The sequence below is a fragment of the Symphalangus syndactylus genome, chromosome 7 (genome assembly GCF_028878055.3).
Source record: "Symphalangus syndactylus isolate Jambi chromosome 7, NHGRI_mSymSyn1-v2.1_pri, whole genome shotgun sequence".
Lineage (NCBI taxonomy): Eukaryota > Metazoa > Chordata > Mammalia > Primates > Hylobatidae > Symphalangus > Symphalangus syndactylus.
The window spans coordinates 91451301-91473611 of record NC_072429.2 but is presented as its reverse complement, the minus strand read 5'-3'; the positions used below and the strand labels follow the sequence as shown (position 1 = coordinate 91473611).

At 33.5% G+C, this 22311-nt stretch overlaps 1 protein-coding gene across 11 annotated transcripts in view; it reads left to right on the top strand.

The window, feature by feature from the left end:
• The window catches only part of TRIQK (triple QxxK/R motif containing), an 88489-nt gene that overhangs the window by 32660 nt on the left and 33518 nt on the right, over window positions 1–22311 (top strand). For 9 of the 11 annotated variants that reach the window (XM_055286743.2, XM_063643432.1, XM_055286740.2 and 6 more), the window contains one exon: window positions 17977–18055. In XM_055286743.2, coding sequence (XP_055142718.1) covers window positions 17995–18055 — 61 coding nt within the window. In that variant the 5' untranslated portion in view covers window positions 17977–17994. Of the gene's footprint in view, window positions 1–17973; window positions 18056–22311 lie in introns of all 11 variants that reach the window. The other 2 variants (XM_055286742.2, XM_055286739.2) reach the window with 1 other exon arrangement.

The following is a 22311-nucleotide window of genomic DNA, read 5'->3' as shown; positions in this document are numbered from 1 at the left end:
CTGTTCCATCTATTTTTACTTATTTATTTGTTTCTACATTGTAGAGTTATATTAGCTAATAGCCTAGTGCTTATTTCCATTAACCTTTTTCCACATTGTTTTCTCAATTTTTTAAGCTCAAAATTCTTTATTATATTTCTCTAGTGGAAAAATTCGGTGGTATTTTAAAAGCATAATTTGCATCATAGTTGATAAATATACGTTATAATACCACAATCTGTTTGAAAACTAGCAGTCTGCAAATACTAACAAAGTGCTAATGCTATAATCACCTGGGACTTCAATATAATGAATGTGTTTAGTACAACTTCTATGAAATTGGATATATACCAGTTGTTTTTATACTTTTGACAGTTAATTACTAATAAAGCTCTTTTAAATAAGTCATACAGCATTTTGAAACTATTATATTAGAAGCAAAATTTCCATAAAGGGCCTTCTTATTGTTGTCTTGAGCTCTTTGTTTCCTCTTATATACTTAAGCTTATTTCAGTGCACATAATTTCCATCAGTTTTAAGGTATATATGCTTAAAAGTTATGTACTTATTGTTAGTTCTGTCTTAATATTCAAGGATGTGTTTCTCGGCATGAAAATAATTACCCTTAGCCTGATACATATGCTTATGTATTCTATGTTTTTTAAACTGGAAGAGAATTTAGCAATTGTGTAAGAAGGGAAACTGATTGACTTTGTCAATGTCATCTAGTCTTTCATTGAAAAGACATGGCTAAGGTTTTATGCCTTCTTGTCTGGTACATTACCCTACTTTTCTTTATTTTGTCAAGGGATAAACATTGAATGTCTTTAGGAAACTATCCGTGTACCAAACTAGAACTTGCTTTTTCAATTCACCATTGAAATAGCCACCATTACAAAAACAATAGAGGTTTTTATTTCTTTCACACTTTCTCTCCTGCTCTCTCTGTGTGGACCTGAGTGACTTACCCTAGTCACTTAAGGATTTTTTTGTTGAATTTGGAAACCTAATTACTTGAAATTGATAATACACATAGAAATGACTAAAAATTAGCATAAGCGATGCTTGCCGCTGAAATAGATCAAGGAGGTTCAGTGAGTGATATGTTATCTGTGTATTTTATAGTCAGAAGTGTGAGAACCATTGTGTCTAAACCTTAGATTAAGTGATGAATCAATATACAGAAACATGATTTCACAATATATATCTTGAATGTTAGCAATCTGATATAAACAAGCTATATTTTTAAATGTATAAATACCTATGTAAACATACAGTATGTGGCTACACATAGGAATGATGCTTTTACTTTTCTTTCTAGAATCTTTATGCCTTATCTTCAAAGAACACTGGTTTTATTCTTTTATCTACCCCTTTTGCAGACAGTCATATGTTTAGGAGAAATAAACCCCATGGCCAGCTTCAGTAGTAGGTGTGGTTGGTTTAAGCACAGTCTCATTTTCCTTGCCATAGCATGCAGCATATGTCTGTAAGGTGTAAAATAAGGTGATAGATCTCTGTGGGATATTTAATATTTGATATTACCATTATCACCAAGTTGACCTATATGAGCACAGGTTATTCTGTAGATTTAATTCAAATCGGTTCTTATTCTTTGTTTCATAGGTGACTCACAAATTTTAGAAATATTAAGTATTAATTGTTTTATAAAATATTATACAAAAAATTAAACATGAAAACTTTACATTGATAGTAATGTCTGACAGGTTTCCTAATGTTAGATAGGAAAGCTACAAATATAAATGTGGAAAGGGCAAAGTAGAATGAGAGCTGTGTGATGTTGGATTGGAAATTGGAAGTACTGAGCTCATACCAATACATATATTTCCTAGCTCTCTCTACTTAGGAGGCCTGTGAACAGTATCAGTTTATTAGAAATGAGCATATCTTGTCCCCAGATCTTGCTTTCTAAAAAACATTCTCTACTAAAGGGGAATTGGGCCCCTTAGAGCAATGGCAGGTTCTAGTGCAGGAGCAGAGAAAACACATGCTAAACCGTAAATATCTTATGTGTCAGAAAATAAAGAGGTTCTTAAAAAAGGATGGTGATATGCCAAAAGGACACAAACCATCTTGAAGGAACTTTCACTAGCCAAATCCAGGACAATTTGGGAATCAAAATTTTAAAAATAATATGCGTTAATTCTAACTAATTGAATAAAAAAACTATGAGTACATACTGCTATAAACACATATATGAATAAATAAATGGAGAGAAGGAAATGCTTTTTAATAAAGTAGGATACTAACTAATAAATACGGAAGAAATGAGGAAATTATAAAATCATCACATGGCACCTGTCAGAGTATAATTAATTCAACCAAGAAACATCAATAAATGCTAACCAAGTAGTTGCAAATTTGATGAATAGGATATTCACATAGTTTCAAAGCACCTCCACACCAAATACTTATTAATTACAAAGGGGAAAAGACTAAATTCTCTCTCAGTGGAGAAATTAGGCAGGTGCCACCTTAATCAAGTGATCCAAGTTAACACCGTCAGAAGAGGATAGCATGCAATGAGAACACTGTATTGGTCAGTTTAATTAAAACAAACAAAAAAGGTAGAAAACAGGAGAAACTTGCTAGTTAAAGGAAAAGTGAGAAATTCACATTGATTATGCTTTGTTAGAATGATGCTAGATGCATGATTGAAGAAGTTAGGGGTAGGTATATAGGCCCTTGGAATATATTTGAGGGAATGAGGTACCCAAGGAGGGCATAATATATAAAGTGAATGAATTATGGGGAACATGGGAATACAAATGCCATAGTTTCATAGGCAGCTAGAGGAAGAATGCTAATGAAAGAGGTAAAGAAGAAATTGAAATGTAGGAGAATCAGGAAAGTGCTGACTTAGAAGCCTACGGCTTGAAGTTTGACAACAGAGTATTCAGTAGTGCCACGTGCCACAGGATGATTTATTTTGTAAATAAGGACAGTTTATCTCAGCATAACCTATTATTGTGATATTCTCATATCTGTTTCAGGTATTGCCTAAAATATTAATTGGTTTTCTGAAATGCAGTATTTTAAAAGAAGACTTGCCATTCTTTCCTCGTACTGCAACACCTTATGGGTGATAAAACTAACTGAGCTATGGTGTATGGTAAACTGTCATTGTGTACTTCACAGTTGGGGCAAGGGCTGTCCTGGATGGTCCTGGTTTAAATTTATCTTGATGTAATGAATGGGGCCCTCTTTCACTCTCAAAAGTGTTCTGGCTTGGATGGTAAGTTATATGGTCATCCTATTACAGGTCTCTGATGACAGGATATTCCTTTATCACAAGTTGGGGAAAGTGATAAGCATGTCTCTTAGCCAGTTCTTGATATCTTTTATTCATTAACCAAAATGCTTATTTCGTTCTGTTATAATCCATTTTAATTAGCTTTCCAATAATCTAGGCCTCTATTTCCCAAACTTTACATGAAACAGAGGCTTCATGGGATGATAATGTGCACTGTTTGAGAAATCGGGCAAATAACATTGGGTAATGTGACTTATGTAAGCCCCCTCTTAGATTGACAAGAGCACATATAGAGACTCAGAAAAGTTTTTCAGTAGATTTCCAAAACTTGTTAATAGTAGTTTTATCCTAAAACTAGCAAATTTTGGGAACTTGATTCACATTTTGTTTCTATGTAAAATGCATATAAATTAAGAAAAATAAAAATTTTAACATTGGATAAAACAAATTTGGTTATTAGTAGTGATTTTGATAAGATTTAAAGTGTATCAGAACATTTCATTTACACTGAACACAGATATATTACTCAGAAATTCTTAGTCAAATGCAATTAACATTTGGGCTAAACATAAAGGCAGTGTCTTTTTTGCTAGTAAGTTTTTGTTTCAGAAAAATTTATTGAAAATCCTGAATCATAAGAATTCACTAATACTCCATTAGAGCCAAGAAAAGGCAGTTCATATAGAGGAATTATGATACAAGAAATTACATCCATTTAGTCAGGAATTACAGAGATAAAAGTAGATGCCATCTGAGATGTTTACGTCTAGAGCTTATTGTTTTCCTTCATTGTTTAGCCCAGTTTTTGGTACCAGCTGGATGAAATAAAGTTTTTTATTCATGTGATAATTCAAACAATCTTGAGTTTTATTTAATTTTCTTAAAATAATCCGATTTAGAGGGATTGTAAGCATTGAAAACTCAAGGTTTGTGATCTTTATTTGCAATCAGATAGTCCAGATCACAACCCCATTTTCAATTACTCTTTGTCTCATCAGGAAAAGCAGTCTGAAGGTTTGTTGGGTAATAGTCAAGTGGAAATGAAACTGCCCTTTGTGAACCTCAGAATCCCTGAAGCTAATGGTACCCTTACTTCTTCTCATACCTTTTGTCTGATTAAGCTGTTAGCGTGCAGTGGTACAAGCTGCCTGCCTTACTGGCTTTACATCAGAATTGTAGATGTTTGTTCTTTTTACATGTTTGGATATGTGTCTCTTCTTGTATCAGCACTTTGTAATCCTGAAAACAGGGTCTGCAGTTTCATTTGTTTGGTACCATATTATTGTAATCTTTTTTTTTTTTTTTTTGGAGACCTAGTCTCACTCTGTTGCCTAGGCTGGAGCGCAGTGGCTCAATTCCGGCTCACTGCAACTCCACCTCCCGGGTTCAAGCGATTCTCCTGCCTCAGCCTCCTGAGTAACTGGAATTACAAGCTTGCACCACCATGCCCAGTTAATTTTTTGTATATTTAGTAGAGACGTGGGTGGGGGGGTGTTTCACCATGTTAGCCAGGCTGATATCAAACTCCTGACCTCTGGTGACCCACTTGCCTTGGCCTCCCAAAGTGCTGGGATTACAGTCATAAGCCACCGTGCTGGGCCTATTGTAATCTTTTTAAAATTTATTTATTTATTTATTTTTATTTTTTATTATACTTTAAGTTCTAGGATACATGTGCACAACTTTTAGAAAGCTTTTAAAACTTTTAGAAAGAACAGTTTACGTAAAAAAAATCTTTATTTAAAGGATAGTGCAATTTACGCGATTAATTACTTCTTAGTTTGACTACTAAAAGTTACATTATAGACCAATCCTAGCTTAACTAACCTATCTTCTTTTACAAATATAATCCAGAAGATTAACTCAAGTACATTTCCCATACTATTGAAGTCAAACCCTGGTGAATCATAACAATCATTTTCCTACTTGAAAAAATTGCTATTTAATAGAAGTTATCTCCCTCGTGTGGCCTTTCAGATTTGAAGTCCCTATCCCTTTTATACTTGTGAAAAGTTTAGAATTTAAAAATATAATTCCATGGGACCCAGCTAATGCAGCACACCCCTCCCCCAATAATGAGCATTGTTGATGATGCTTACAAGGCAGCTTTTTGTCTATTCCGGGCAGTATAAATTTAATGTGTTGTTTTCAAGTGTGTCATGTGTCCAGATGCCACAACAATCTGTGCATCAAAAAAGCATTAAAATAAAAGTAAGTAAAATATTTGTGGGTATTTTTTGGTGGGGGCTGGGTTATTTGGGACACAATTATGTTTAGATTAATTAATTCTATTAGGTTTTGGGAGAAACAAGTGCTTTGTTTTCTATTTCTTGTTTTAAACATTTTGTAATGTAGATTTCTAATGCTCCTCCACCCTCGTCAGCCACCGCATACCTACTTCTAGATTACCTGTTTTTGTTAATGACATTACCATCTGTCTAATGCAATATTTGCCAAGTATGGTCCACTAGCCACCTGAATTTGAAAACTGGCAGTGAGTAAGTGCTTATTCAAAATGCTGCTTCCTTGGCCACTCCCCAACATTATTGACTGGGTATTTTTGAAGGGTGAGGCCTGGACTTTGTGTTTTAGCTAACTATCACTAAAATTGAAAAACATTGTCATCTTCAGTTTTTCCTCTGCCTCATTGCCCCCATCCAAGCTGTTCCTATATTCTAAAAAGTAAAACACCAACTAGAACTTCCTTTCTACTTGTTGCATTGATTTATCACTTAGTAGATTACTTTTGGAACTTAGCTGGATTTTTTTTTTTCTAGCCTATTTAGTTAACTTCAAACCTCCTAGTCTTTCTAATCTTATTAAAAAGTATCTGTTTTGATTACCTCACTGCACTAAATCCTTTTATGTTTTCCTGTTGAATTCAGAAAAAGTCTAAAGTTTCAGGGGATCATTAGAAACGTCCACAATTTGATTATGCCACACCAACCAGGACTTGCTGGTCCACCAGAGAGGCTGAAGGACTTCACAGTCCCTGCTCAGGCCTCCCATCTACTTCCAGCTGTGTTTCTCAAATGCTACTGTGCAAAAGAATTGCCTGTGACCTTGTTAAAAAGATAATCAATGGTTCTCAAACTTTAATGGTGACAGTAATCACACGGGAAATTTAAAAACAAAACAAAACTGGAGATCCATATACTTTAGCCCCTAAGATTCTGATTGGGTAGGACTGTGATGGGGCCCAGGAATATGCATTTTCATGAGTATCCCAGACAACTCTAATGGTGATTACGGACCATACTTTGACAAATGTTGATCTGGACCCTCCAGTTTCTCCCAATAAATAGGTGGTACTAACTAGACTCTTGAGATCTGAGGCTTTCTTCTGTGGTGCTGAATTCTAGCCAGCTGACTTTCCTGAAGGGATTAGAACTCCTCCATTTACCAAGGCTACAACTGACTCCTGGAGAGGCCTGAGTACTCGTTGCAGTTTTGAGATAAGGGTAGTTCAAGATACTACACATTCCTGTTAACTTTTCTCACTGCCCTACCTGGCCCATTTGGTTATAGGTCCTCCACTAAATACTTATGCCCATATTATTCTGTATTATCTTTGGTTTTTCATGGACTAATCTCCTGCTATTTCCTTCCCTCTCTATTTTTTTATATTCCCCTTGAACCCAGTTAATCCCAAACGCTTTATTAATTTTACCTCTTGACGTTAATTGGAACTTGATTCTTCTTATAAACACCACTTTCCTGAAGCCATCTTAAATGGAAACTATTCTTCCATTGTTCACGTACCTGTGGATCAAGAGGTTGATTTTTATCATTTTATTTTTTTATCGCCACTTCCAGAACATTTACATTTCCTGCATATAAAAGCAAATGAGACAAATCAAACAAGAAGCCCAGCTCCTTGGTGATTCATTCCATTTGACTGTAGTGTCCTCTACCTCTCTTTCTTGCTGTTTATCTATGGACATCCAGGTCCCTTCTCAGTCTTTCTAACTCTGAGTCTTTCTTTGCTTCCTCACCCAAATCCTGCTACCATCCTGGGTACCCTCATTATTCACATGTATGACGTATGCATTATCCTGGTCTTTCAGTTCCTTAACGTATCTGCCATAATGTTTTCCTACCACTTCAGTCCTTCCAGACCAAAACTTACTCCATCTCAATAATAATATTAATCACCTCACACTCACACTGACTAGTGACCTTTAATAACCTTTCTTCTCTAGTCAAATAACTAATTTTTCACCCCTAGTATTTGGTTTTTGGTTATTTTTTTACTCCCAAATTTTGTTATTTGGTTATTTTTTACTTTCAAATTTGTTTATTTACCTTTATTAAGTCCAAAGATTGTTCCACTTTCTGCTTAACTCTAAACCACTACTGTCTTCACTTCCTTTTCTACCTTTAGATGCCATAGAACATCAAGTCACCCACTTTTTATGGTATCCTAAAGTTTTCTGTCATGCCTATCTGGGAAAACTTAAATTCTGCTTACTCTAGTAGACCACCCTTCCCTATGTCAGCACTAAGTAGCTAAGCACTCAGAAAGAAAAATATTATTTGCAATCAGATAGTCCAGTGCTATAATAGATGCATGGTTACAATTTTTTTTGGTCTCTTAGTGTTGCCCATAATCCTGTTTTCATTTTTTATTTTTATATTTTTTAGAGATGGGGCCTCAACTCTGTTGCCCAAGCTGGAGTGCAGTGGCATGATCAGAGCTCACTGCAGTCTTGAACTCCTGGGCTCAAGAGATCTTCCCACTTCAGCTTCCAGAGTAGCTGGTATTACAGGCACAAGTGACTGCACCCAGTTAATCCTGTTTTCTTTAGACAACTCTTTCCATTCCTCCACAGCATTAATTCCAGCTCTGCACTTGCAAACCTCCAAACTTCCCACCTTTCCTTTCTCTCACAAGGAGATAATCTTGCCTTCTACTTCATAGTGAAAACAGAGCTACTGCATAGATATCCCTCTACTTTTGGTTACCAGACCTCAAGTCTTATGTGTAATTTTGCCTGTTATTTTCTCTTTTTCTTGTTAAAGTGACTCATGGACTTAGTGTGCTATGATTATTACTTCAAATGAATACTGGATTCTATGCTTTCTTCTCTATTTGGAAACCTCACTCATTGTTACTTTTTTTTTTCTGTGTTTTCACCCTCTCACTTTCTGGTTGTTCCTCCCAATTATTATTTAGACCAACTCAAATTTTCATCTTTAATCAGAAACAAGCCATAAAGAGTAAAAACAAAGCATAACAAAAAAAAAACTCTTCCTCAACCTCAGTTCCTTTCTACTTACTATGCTATCTGTCTCCTTCCTTGTATTTATTTTATAATGGATTGGTCTGTAATTTTCATTTCTGCTTTCTCACCTCTCATTTATTCTTTAGCCCATAGGAAGTATTTTTTTCAAGTATTTTCAAGGGAGTAGAGGTCACCATTGTCACGTGATGCTGCAAGAATAAATAACACTGATGAATGACCATTTAAGTACAGAGACATCATTGTTTCTTTTTCCCTGCATAATATTGTTGAGATTTATCTCCATTGCCTATGTTCAGTATTTTTTTTTTTTTTTTTTTTGCTGGGTAGTATTACACTGTATGAATAAACCACAGTTTATCAACTCTTCTGTTGATCAATATTGGGGCTGCTTCCAATTTTTTTTTTTTTTTTTTTTTTTTTTTTTGAGACAGAGTCTTCCTCTGTTCCCCAGGCTGGAGTGCAGTCGTGCGATCTTGGCTCACTGCAAGCTCCACCTCCTGGGTTCACGCCATTCTCCTGCCTCAGCCTCCCTAGTAGCTGGGACTACAGGCGCCCGCCACCATGCCCCTAATTTTCAACTATTACGAACAAAGCCGCCATGACCTTTTTTGTAGAAAGTATTTTTGTAACCATATACATTTATCTTTCTTACATAAATATCTAGGAATAGAAATGCAAAAATTGCTGGTAGTTAACTTTGTAGAAACTGTCAATTTTATAAAGAAGTTGTACCAGAAATTTCAGTTGCTCCACATTCTCTTCAATATTTTGTATATGAAATGTTTTTTATTTGAACCATTCTAGTAGATATGTAGTAGAATCTCAGTTCTAATTTTAATTTGCACTTTGCTGATTACTACTGGTATTAAGAACTTTTTCATGTGCTTGTCATTTATATATCTTATTTGCTGAAGTTTCTAGTTCCTGTTCAAGTTTTTGACCCCTTTTTAAGTTATTAGGTTGTATACCTTATATTATTAAATAGTTTTTTAATGCATTCTGGATTCAAATTATTTTGTCAGATACATATGTTATGAATACTATCTATCTGTAATAACCTATTTTCTTATTGGTGTATTTTGATAAGCAAATATTAATTTTGATGTAATCCAGTTCATCCTTTTTTTCTCTTTTATGAAATACCCTACTATGTTTTCTTCAATAAATATTTGCCTCTACAAAGTCATGAATATGATATTTTTCCCTAGTAACTTTGTTGTCTTAGCTACTTTGTTCAGTTGTATGATCTATCTTCAATTAATTTTTGTGTATGATATGAGATGGGGGTTAAATATTTTTGGTTGTTTGTTTTGTTTTTCTTAAGGAAATATATTTGTTCTCGCACTATTTCCTAATACTGTGTTTTAGTTCCATAGTTTGGCTGGAAGTGAGTCCCAACTACTAAGATTTCTTTTCTGGAAATCTTTTAAACTTTTTAGGTTTACACAGATTAAGTGTCCTGTACTTACTTTTCGTATAAATTTTCACATCAATGTTGGCAAGTGATCAGGATTTTTAGAAATCATCTTTTCACATATTTCAGTTTTTAGATACTTTTTCTGCAGCTATAAAGGAAATTAGTTTGTCAAAGTGTAGGTGAACTGGGCACTTTGATCTCTGAAAACTTTAGAATAACAACTGTTTGGCTCTTCAGTTTTATACAGTAAGAATTTGTTCCTCAACGTAATAACTTGTCTCAATGACAATGTGATAATACTATTAATATGAGTAATACATATAATTGAAATAATATGATTTATAATATTGAAATAATTAATATTACTTATAATACTTCATTTTAATATTATAATTGTGTACACCTTGTCCACTTCACACTTGATAGTCTTTCAAAAGACCTTTTTTTTTTTTCATTTCCTTAAGTGTGGAGAACCATCTCTGAAGCTCTGAATCATGAATGATGCCTCTTAGGCAAGATCTGAATGATTACTCAGAGATGACTCTTGTGTGCAATATTACAATATATAGGTTTCACAAGTGGGGATGTATTGAAAGGACATTTAAAGCAAATTGCAGAACATAGTAAATTCCTGGAAACATGAATGAGCTTGTCAAAGTCAAGGAACTAAAAGCTGAATTTCCTAGTGCACTGGAACATGAGAAAGGAACACATGACAAATTCAGATCATTAATGGTTCTTAATATTAAGGATTTTTGCTTTATCGAGGAAATGTGTCATCATTTCAATGACTTAAATATGTTAAGTGAATGAACAATTTTAAATTTGTAATACTCTGGAAATGGTTAATGTGCAATAAGATCGGGGACAAATATCTTCTGTGTTTATTATATCCTCAGCATCTAGCATGAGGTTGTATTTTCATGATCGGTTCTCAACTTTGATCCAGCCATAACCAAATGCCTTTTCTGCCTAACTATAGTTTCATGTTTAATGAAGAGTTTTCCTGGTATTTCTTTTAGCCTTAAAAACTAAGATAATTATTTTTTCTGTGGACATGGGTTGAACTTTTTTTAATAACCTGTGTTTTGATATGTATTTAAATGTCACAGTCTGGATTTAATGCTTTTTCTGGAAGCAGAGACATATGTGAAGGCTTCAGATTTCTTATTTCTTTACTTGTTCTTTCTAGATTTCATAAAAAAGGTATAAATGAGCAATAAAATAACTTGGTCGGAAGGTGATTGAATATAATACTACCTTTGTTTGTTTTTAAAGGTCATGTACTATGCTTTAAAATACAGTTGACAAAATTGCTCTGGAAAATTCAGGTTAAGAAAGCATACTAAAAACAAAAATGCTACGTTTAATCTTCAAAGTCCTAATAAGTGTAAAGTTTAGATAAAAATTATCTGAATTATTTTAATATCCAATTTAGGTATTAAATAAAATCAGCGTTTTTCTTCTTTAAATATGTGGTATCAAGTTTCAAGAATGTTGGAAACTTCTGTGATGATTTAATCTGAAATCATTCCTACAGCAAAATTCATAAATAATAAATATTATCTTATTAATCCATATTTCAGTTTAGCTAGGTCTCAGAGCAAGTTAGTTCCTCAGGGAATGCAATGTTCTTTACAAAAGAAGGTGATGAGACATAATCTCCAAGGAATTAAATTGTGAAAACAATCTTGGTATTGTACATGCTAATATAAGTCTGTTATTCCCTTTCCGCATCTATCACAACACATTTTAAATTGTGGCTGATCTTGTATGCAAATAGCTGTCTTATTAGAAATTGCGGCTCTATGTGCTAATGTCTCCCTGGATTTCTTGGGAGTTTGCTATCTAACCATCAAAGCAATAGAAATGAATGATGATTACTGCAAGGCTTTGAAGAACAAAGAAAAGTCAGAACATTTTAAAGGTTCTACATGTCTGAGTCATTGACAGTTTGCACTATACAGATGAATAGGTATCTCTTTAGGTCATTTAAAACAGCCTCAATGTGTTTATTAGTAAGGCAAAATGCTTTCTATTTTTTGTGTGTTTCTTGCAGCTAATAAAATGTAAGTAATTTATGTAAGAATGTGTTCTATAAGCATTTTTTGTTTTATCATTTGGTAAAACGTTATTTTACTTACTGTATAGAATATAATAATTTCAAAGACAATGAGAAAGTTTAAATTTTGAAATTTTGATTAAATATTACCAAACCACTAAAAATAGCTAGAACAGAAATTTTAAACCAGTTTTTCTCTAATGTATCTTGGTTGAAATTCTTTTGAAGCTTTTATATTCAGTGATTATTATACATATAAAGTGTCTGTTCATCGAGCATAGGCCCCTCTAAAAATTTAGATTCTTAGATTTTTCCCTGGCATAATTTTTAATGTAAAGTATATTAACATATAAGTAAAATTCAGCTGCGTTGGTGAAAATATATTTTTGATAAACCTCTTACTTTTTTGTTTTCTGTAGGTAGTGAATGAATAAAGTATTGACCTCTGAAGTGTTATCTCTGCTGGGATGTTGGTTTAAATGACCAGAAAGGAATTGCGGGAAGCATAATGAGTAACCATTTTGGCAGATAGCCTCAGTGATTTGCTTTTAAAAAAAATTAAGCATAGTCTGTAAAGGCAAAGAACAAAACTAAATTGAAAAGGGAATAGTATCTTGAGTGTTTATTCATTTAATCCAACTTCTCTCCTAAAATGGAGTGGTATCTTCCCTAGCCACACACAATTAAGATTAAAATAACTTGATTCCTATTTACAATTAATAAACGCAAAATACTATGCAAATAGGATTGCTATATGAATAAATTATAATATATCTATTGACAATTTTTATAGTGCGGTGCTTGTCTTGACAGAATTATTTTTAATGTTTTGAATTATAAGAAGTAAGACTATAGAATTAGGTGCTGTCTTGGTTTTATTGCTAGAATTTTAAAATGTTTTCTTAGATGTAATAACTACATGGTTTATTAGAGATGAAAATTTAACTTATTTGACTTTGTCATAATTTGAATATTCCTAGATATTGCAATAATACCATAAATATGAAGATTATTATGATTAGAAAAATAGGTTTTTAGCTGAACTTATAACTTTATTACATATGGATAAAACTTATTAAGTTGGAGATGGCTTTCACTGTATTGGGTGGGATCATTGTTAACTATCTGTGTGACTGTATATAGATAAACAATACAATTTTGTCTTGACAGATTTCAAATGTGTTCAGTGTTTTAGAACCTTAATAAAGCTCTTTAGAAAAATTACAGTTTGATAATTGCATCAGTTTATATGGAAACATCTATACTTGTTTGTTTTAGTTTCAGTGATGACAACTATTGTAACAAATGAATGCAAAAAATGTGTAGTACTGCAAATGCTGCAAATTTATTTTTTCTTATCACAGCAATATGAAACAGAAAAACAAGTTGGTTGGATAGCTGTCCTCCATGCAGTCATTCATGATCTAGGCTGTCATCATCTTCATCACATCATGTTCAGAGTTACCCTGGAGGTCATCTCCATTTTATCCAGATAAATGAGTATGCAAGGAAAGTTTTTATAGGTCAGTTCTAGAAGTAGGAAACATTAATTTACTCACATTCTGTTGGTTGAAAATAAGCGATGTGCCCACAACTGACATCAAAGGAGGCCGGGAGATTAGTCAAGTGTACCCAGAGGAAAAAAAAAAGAGAACATGTATTTTAGTGAGTAGTCAACAGTTTTTTTAATAATTTTTCTTTCTGGCATGGAAATAACTATGCACATTATTTTTTTCTGTCTCCCCAATAGAGAGAACCTAAACATCTAGCATTTATTGCTTCTAGCTCCAAGCCAAGGATCTCAAGCTAACACACAGTCCTCTTTCAATTTGCCTGTGACATTTTTCTACTCCTCCCCAGCATCACAAAACCCCTAAGAAATAATTAGTAAGCAGTGGATAACTGCTTTATACCTGCAATAATCATTCCCATTTATAAAGTGAAGAATGGAAAACAGCCACAGGAGTCATTGGTCTATTGTGATGATAAAACCTCTGTTCATGAGACCACTGAGAAGATCCACTGTACTGAAGTAGAAGTTTCAGTTTGTGGTCTTTTTGTCCGTTCTTCATGGCTCTCCCCTCTGGATGGTTCTTCCTTTCTAGTTATGTGTGAAGTAGATGTTATAAACTCTATAGAGTTTGCCTTCCTTGGGTACTGCTGTATACTGGTTTAAATGTAGAGGCCCAAAAGTTGGCTTTCATTCAAAGACTTTTTTAGATTATGTTTCTGGTTTCTTAGTAAATATAGTTCCTCACATTTTAGTAACCTTCTTACCATTTCTACTTAGTTGCATGTGCCAACAAACACAGTGCAATTTCTTTCCTAGACCTAATTCTCATGTCCGCTTTCTTTCTGTGCTTTAGAACTCCTGGGCTTCTCTTTTTCTACCCAATAGTGTCTACTTTGAAGTAATCTGAAATAATAGGCTCAGGTGAGACAGTGAAAACCCCTAATCTGCTCTTTGTCTCTCTCTCTCTCTTTTTTTCTTTTTTCTTTTTTTTTTTAAGCTGATAAGTTTTAATGGGTCTTTGTTCTTCAAAGCCTGTTTTCGTTTTTTTCCTGTTGGTTCTCAGAAGAAGTTGGCTTTTCCAACATTTTTAGCCCCAAATTACTGGACTTTCTATTCTCTATATTTTTGCTTGTGACATGACCAGTTCTTGTCTAACTTTATCTTCATCTTGTAATGCCTTACTAGAAGGAATGAGGAACAACTTACAGACACCAGTTTGAAGAATACTTACAACTGCAACACTCATGTTCTATAAATAATGACATACTGTAATTGAGGCTAGGAGATATAGTCTGTGCTAGGAAGAAAAGAAGAATATGAATGTGGTAATCAGGTTGTACTCTCTGCCACAATATTTAAATTCAATAAAAATCTTAAAACTTATAGACCAGAAATAAATTTTAATTGTGACAAAAAATACAAAAAAATCAACAAAACAAAAAGTTGTTTTTTGAAAATATAAGTAGAATTAACAAATCTTTGCTTGCCCAAGGAAAAAAAGGAGGAAACTCAAAAAAATGGGAAACAAAAAAGAAACATTACAACTGATACCACAGAAACGCAAAAGATCATTAGTGACTACTAAGAACAACTATATACCAACAAATTGCAAAATCTAGAAGAAAAGAATACATTCCTGGGCATATAAAACCTACCAAGATTAAACATGACAAGACAGAATGGTTGACCAGACCAAAAATGAATCATGAGCTTGAAGCAGTAATAAAAAAGCCCAGGACCTGATAGATTCATTGCTGACTTCTACCAAACAGTTAAAGAAGAACTAATGCCATTTCTATTCAAACTATACCAAAATATTGAAGAGGAGGGAATACTGCCAAACTCATTTTACGAGGCTGGCATTACTCTGATACCAAAACTAGACAGGAACACAATAAAAAAGGAATACTACAAGGTAATATCCCTGATGAACATAGATGTAAAAATCTCAACAAAACACTACAAACAAAATTCAGCAACACGTTCTAAAGATAATGCGTCATGATCAAGTTGGATCACCCCAGTGATGCAGGGATGGTTCAGCATACACATATCAATAAACATGATGTATCACAACAACAGAATCAAGGATAAACACCATACGATTATTTCAGCAGATGCTGAAAAAGTATTCAACAAAATTTAACATTCGTTCATGATAAAATTAATCTTGTTAAAATTTCTCTGCTACCCAAAGTGATCTGCTGATTTAATGCAATCTCTATCAAAATACCAATGACATTCTCCACAAAAGTCCTAAGGAACAATCGTAAAATTCACATGGAGCCCCAGAATATCCCAAACAGCTAAAGCAGTTCTGAGCAAAAAGAACAAAGCCAGAGAATCACACTATCTGATTTCAAATTATACTACAAATTTATAGTAACGAAACAATTGGCTACTGGCATAAAAACAGACACATAGATCAATAGAATAGAACAGAGAACCCAGAACTAAATCCACACACTTAGAGTCTACTCATTTTTTATAAAAGTACCATGAAGTTACAATGTGGGAAAGGATTGTCTAATAAATGATCCTGGGAAAACTGGTTTCTATATGCAGAAGAATGAAAGTAGATTCTTTATCTTTCATCATATACAAAAATCAACTCAAAATGGGTTAAAGACTTAAATGTAAGACATAAAACTATGAAATGACTAGAAAAAAACATTGGGAAACCACTACAGGACATCGGTCCGGCAAAAATTTTTGGGGGTAAGATCTCAAAAGCCCAGGCAACAAAATCAAAAATAGACACATAGGATTACATCAAGCTAGAAAGCTTCTTCACAGCAAAGAAAACAATCAACAAAGGGAAGAGACAACTTACAAAATATGAGAAAGTATTTGCAAAATATTCATCCAACAAAGGATTAATACCCAGAATATATAAGGAGCTCAAACAACTCAATAGCGAAACACAATTCAATTAAAAATCGGCAAAAGATCTGAATAGACATTTCTCGAAAGAAGATACAAATGGCCAACAGGTATATGAAAAACATTCTCAGCATCACTAATCATTAGGGAAATCCAAACTGAAAGCACAGTGAGATATCATCTCATCCTAGTTACAGTGGCTACTATCAGAAAGACAAAAAATAACAAGTGTTGGTGGGGATGTGGAGAAAAAAGGGAATGGTCATACACTGTGGGTGAACATGTAAATTGGTACACCATTATGGAAAACAATATGGAGGTTCCTCAATAAACTAAAAAATAGAACTACCATATGATCCAGATATCCTACTCTTGGGTATATATCCAAAAGAAAGGAAATTAGTATATGGAAGACATACCTGAACTCTCACATTTATTGCAGCATTATTCACAATAACCAAGATATGGAATCAACCTTAGCATCCATCAGTAGATGAATGGATAGCAAAAATGTTGTCTCTATAAACAATGGAATATTATTCAGCCTTAAAAATGAAACTCTGCCATTTGCAGCAACATGGATGGAACTGAAGGTCATTATGTTAAGAGAAAGAAGCCAGGCACAGAAAGACAAATATTGCTTGTTCTCACTCATTTGTGAGAGCTGAAAAAGTGGATCTCATGGAGGTAGAGAGTAGAATAATGGCTACCAGAGCCAGGGATGGGAAGTGGGTAGAAGGGTAGAGAAGTTGGTTAAAGGATACAAAAATGCAGTTAGATAGAAGGAATAATTTCTAGTATTCAATAGTACAGTAGGAAAATTATGATTAACAATAATTTATTATATATTTCTAAATACTTAGAAGATTTGTTTTGCTCCCAACACAAAGAACGTGTAAATGAGGTGATGGATATCCCAATTATTCTGAACTGGCCATTACTCATTGTATACAGGTATCAAAATATTACATATATCCACCCAAAGTAGGTACAAGTATTGTATATCAATATAAATAGGCTGATTAAATCGAACAGTGCATATAATGTAATAAGCATGAAAATATTAATAAATGGTAGTAGTTTTTATTGTTTACATTAAGAGGGGCAGAACTAGAACTGAAATTCATCTGCTTTGTATGCATATGCCATGCTTTTTAAAATAAAATACAAAATACTTGAGATTCAAACTTTAGCCTTACTTTTAATGTAACATAGCAAGTATATATCCAAACTATATATACTTGGAAATAAACATGTTGCCAAAAGCATGCCAAAAGCCCCAACCTATCTAAGTAAATACTACATGATTTTCATATTTACAGATAATGTTATTTAACAATATGGTTTAATGGAACACTGATAGTACTTGATAAGATGAATGTTATCAAAAACAAATGATTGAGAAATTTAATTACCAGCAATTGTATCATTGATAATTTATTTAAAAGAATTTTGTTTTCTTTATGAATATTTAATGGAAATAAGTCAAAGGTATTTGTACCCATTGCTTTAAAAATGAATTTTATAGAATAAACTATTTCTGGATTTTATAGATACTCCTTTTTAAAAAAATTTTCATTATAATTGTTTTCTTTTCAACAGGCATTTTGGAGATCAAAGATGGGTAGAAAAGATGCTTCTACTATAAAACTTCCTGTTGATCAGTACAGAAAACAAATTGGTAAGCAATGAATTACCTTTGATACACTCCTATTAATTAAGATAAAAACACAATTATGTATATTAAGAAAATAAATTTTCTCTAATGCATATGATACACAGAAATATATGAGTGAAAAAGGACTTTATAGAGTTTTATGGAAGCAAAATTAAATGCAGTCCTGCTTACCAGTAAAGATATGAACTTCGTGTACTTACAATTTTTCAGTGCTCTTATAATTTTAATTAATTTAATAAAACAAAAAATAAATATTATTCTTTAGGCTCAATGCTTTTATATAATCAGCATTTTTGATTGTATAATCCATTTAATCATTCCTTTGTATACATATTATAACTTTTAATTCTGTTGACTCTTATTGGCAATAATTTGATAACTTCAAAATTCTCCTGTAAAATATGCTAAATAAAGTAGAACAAATGTTCTTTTATATGGAAACCTGAGCTCAGAAAAAAAGAAAGAGAATTCTCCAGGGGTCATATGTGAAAGAAGGATTAAGGAAGACTCGAAATAAGGGTGTGTAGATGGAATTGAGACTCCCAAATATACTTGGACCCTCAAAGAGATACTACCCTAGTAGAACTGTGGACTAGAAAAGCTCACTTACCACAGGAAGATAACAGGAAGCTTATCTATTTTAAATTAAACTCTAGGTGCAGGATTTTCTTTTCAAGGATACATGGAGTATTTCTAAAAAATTACCTACCTACATACTAAGTCACAAAGAAAGTATCCCAAGTTATAAAGAATCAATATCCTATAACTGCATTTTTAAATCAAATGTAGTAAATTAGAAATTAGTTAGAAGCAAAAAGGTAACTTCCCCTTCTTCACCCAACCCTCTCCTTTAGTGCACTTTTTTTCCATCTCTACCATTGCTTTGGAAATGCAAAATAAATTAACAAAAATAACACTTCTAAATAACTAAAGGATAAACAAAGAAGTTACATTAGAAGTCAGAAAATAAATATAAATAATTGATACCAAAATATAGTATATATCTATTTCATAAATAAGACACAAAAAGTATGCCCTATAAGGCAAAATATATTTCTGAAAAACAAAAGACATGCAAACAAAGTAAAAAATATTTAGAATACATATAGCCAATCAAGAATTTTTATAGTACAGGCCAGGCGCAGGGACTTACGCCAGTAATCCCAGCACTTTGGGAGGCCGAGGCAGGTGGATTACAAGGTCAGGAGATCGAGACCATCCTGGCTAACATGGTGAAACCCTGTCTCTACTAAAAATAAAAAAATAAAAATAAAAAAATTAGCCGGGCGTCGTGGCGGGCGCCTGTAGTCCCAGCTACTTGGGAGGCTGAGCCAGGAGAATGGCGTGAACCCGGGAGGCAGAGCTTGCAGTGAGCAGAGATCGTGCTACTGCACTACAGCCTGGGTGACAGAGTGGGATTCCATCTCAAAAAAAAAAAAGAACATTTATAGTGCATATTTAAGGTGTACAACATGACGTTTTGCTGTACACACACATATACACATACACACACACAGTAAATGATTACTACAGTCAAACCAATTAAAATATGCATCATCTCACATAGTACCTTTTCAGTGTGTGGTAAGAGTCCTAAAATCTACTCTCAGCAAATATCCAGTGTACAGTACAATATTATTAACTGTAGTTCTCATGTGGTATATTAGATCTATAGTTTATTCATCCTACATAATTGCAACTTTATACCCTTGACCTACATCTCTGCATTTCCCCTTCCCTCCAACTCTGGTAACACCATTCCACTCTCTTTTTCTGCATATTTGACACCCATTTTTTAAGATTGAAAAGATAAGAGAGATCATGCAGTATTTTTCTTTCTTTGTCTGGCCTACTTCACTTAGCATAATGTCCTCCATTTTCATCCATGTTTTCCCAAATGGCAGGACCTCCTTTTTAAAGGATGAAATATATTTTTATATATGTATAAAATAATTTCTTGATCCCGTCATCTGTCTGTGGACACTTAGGTTATTTCCATATCTTGGCTATTGTGAATAATGCTGCAGTGAACGTGGTAACTCTAAAATGTGGAGATTTTATTTTCTTTGGGTATATACCTAGGAGAGAGATTGCTGGGTCATATAGTAGTTATATTTTTAATTTTAGAGGAACCTCCATACTATTTTTTTCCATTTCTACTAAGAATATACAAGGATTTTCTCTTTTCTATATCCTCACTAACATTTATTATGTTTTGTTTTGTTTTTAACATAGTCATCCTAACAGGTGTGAGACATTATCTTATTGTGGTTGGATTAGCACTTCTCTGATAATTAGGGAGGTTGAGGACTTTTCCATGTACCTGTTTGTCATTTTCTCCACTTTCTTTGGTGAAATGTCTATTCAGATCTTTTGACCATTTTCTAGTCAGCTATGTTCAATCAAGTTGTCTTTTTTACTATTGTAAAATATAAGTTCCTTATATAATTTGATTTAACTGTTTCTCAAATACATGGTGTACAAATATTTTCTCCCATTTTATAGATTACCTTTTTATTTTGTTCATTGCTCCTTATGCCATGCAGAAGATTTTTAGTTTAATTTAGTCTCACTTGTTTGTTTTTGCTTCAGTTGCCTGTTCTTTAGTGTTACATCCAAGAAATCATTGCCAAGACCAATGTCAAGAAATAAAAATGAATTAAAGGCAAATATAAGACATAAAACTACTAGAAAAAAAGAAGGGGGACATTGATTCTATATCTAATTTATTGAGAATTTTTATCAAGAAATGGTGCTGAATTTTATTTTTTATTATACCCTAAGTTCTAGGATACATGTGCAGAACATGCAGGTTTGTTACATAGGTATACATGTGCCATGGTGGTTTGCTGCACCCATCAACCCGTCATCTATATTAGGTATTTCTCCTAATGCTATCCTTTCCCTTACACCCCACCCCCTGACAGACCCTCTTGTGTGATGTTCCCCTCCCTGTGCCCATATGTTCTCCATGTTCAACCCCCACTTATACATGAGAACATGTGGTGTTTGGTTTTCTGTTCCTGTGTTAGTTTGCTGAGAATGATGGTTCCAGCTTCATCCATGTCCCTGCAAAGGACGTAAACTCATTCTTTCTTATGGCTGCATAGTATTCCATGGTGTATGTGTGCCACATTTTCATTATGCAGTCTATCATTGATGGGCATTGGGGTTGGTTCCAAGTCTTTGCTATTTTAAATAGTGCTTCAGTAAACATAAGTGTGGATGTGTCTTTATAGTAGAATGATTTATAATCCTTTGGGTATATACCCAGTAATGGAATTGCTTAGTCAAATGATATTTCTGGTTCTAGATCCTTGAGGAATCACCACAATGTCTTCTAAAATGGTTGAACTAATTGGCACTCCCACCAACAGTGTAAAAGCATTCCTATTTCTCCACAACCTCTCCAGCATCTGTTGTTTCCTGACTTTTTAATGATTGCCATTCTAATTGGCATGAGATGGTGTCTCACTGTGGTTTTGATTTGCATTTCTCTAATGACCAGTAAGGCTGAGCTTTTTTTTCATATGTTTGTTGGCCACATAAATGTCTTCTTTTGAGAAGTGTCTGTTCATATCCTTTGCCCACTTTTTGATGGGGTTGTTTTTTTCTCATATATTTGTTTAAGTTCCTGGTGAACTTTTTGTTAAATGCTTCTTCTCCATTTGTTGAGATCATCATGTGATTTTTATTCTTCATTCTGTTAATGTACTTTATCATATGTTGAACCATCCTTATAGCCCAAGGATAAATCCCACTTGGTCATTGTATATGATCTCTTTTATGTGCTGTTGAATTTTGTTTGCTAATATTTTCTTGAGGATTTTTGTTTTATGTTCATAAGAGAATAGTGGTCAGTAGTTTTCTTTTGTTGTGGTGTCTTTGGCATTCAAATCAAGGTAACGCTGGCTAGCTTTATAAAATGAGTTTGAAGGTGTTCCCTCTTTTTCCATATTTTGGGAGACTTTCAGAAGGATTTTTTTGATGTTTCATAGAAATGAAGTCATCTAGTACTGGGCTTTTCTTTATTTGGAAGTTTCTGACTATTGATTCAGTCTCATTTGTTACTAGTTTTCAGGCTTTCTATTTCTTCTTGATTCATTCTTGCTTGGTTGCATATTTTTAGGAACTTACCCATTTCTTCTAGTTTATTCAGTTTGTTGGTGTATAATTGTTTCTAAATGCCCCTTATGATCTTTTTCATTTCTGTGGCATCAGTTGTAATGTCTGCTATTTCGTGTGTGATGAGTTTCATT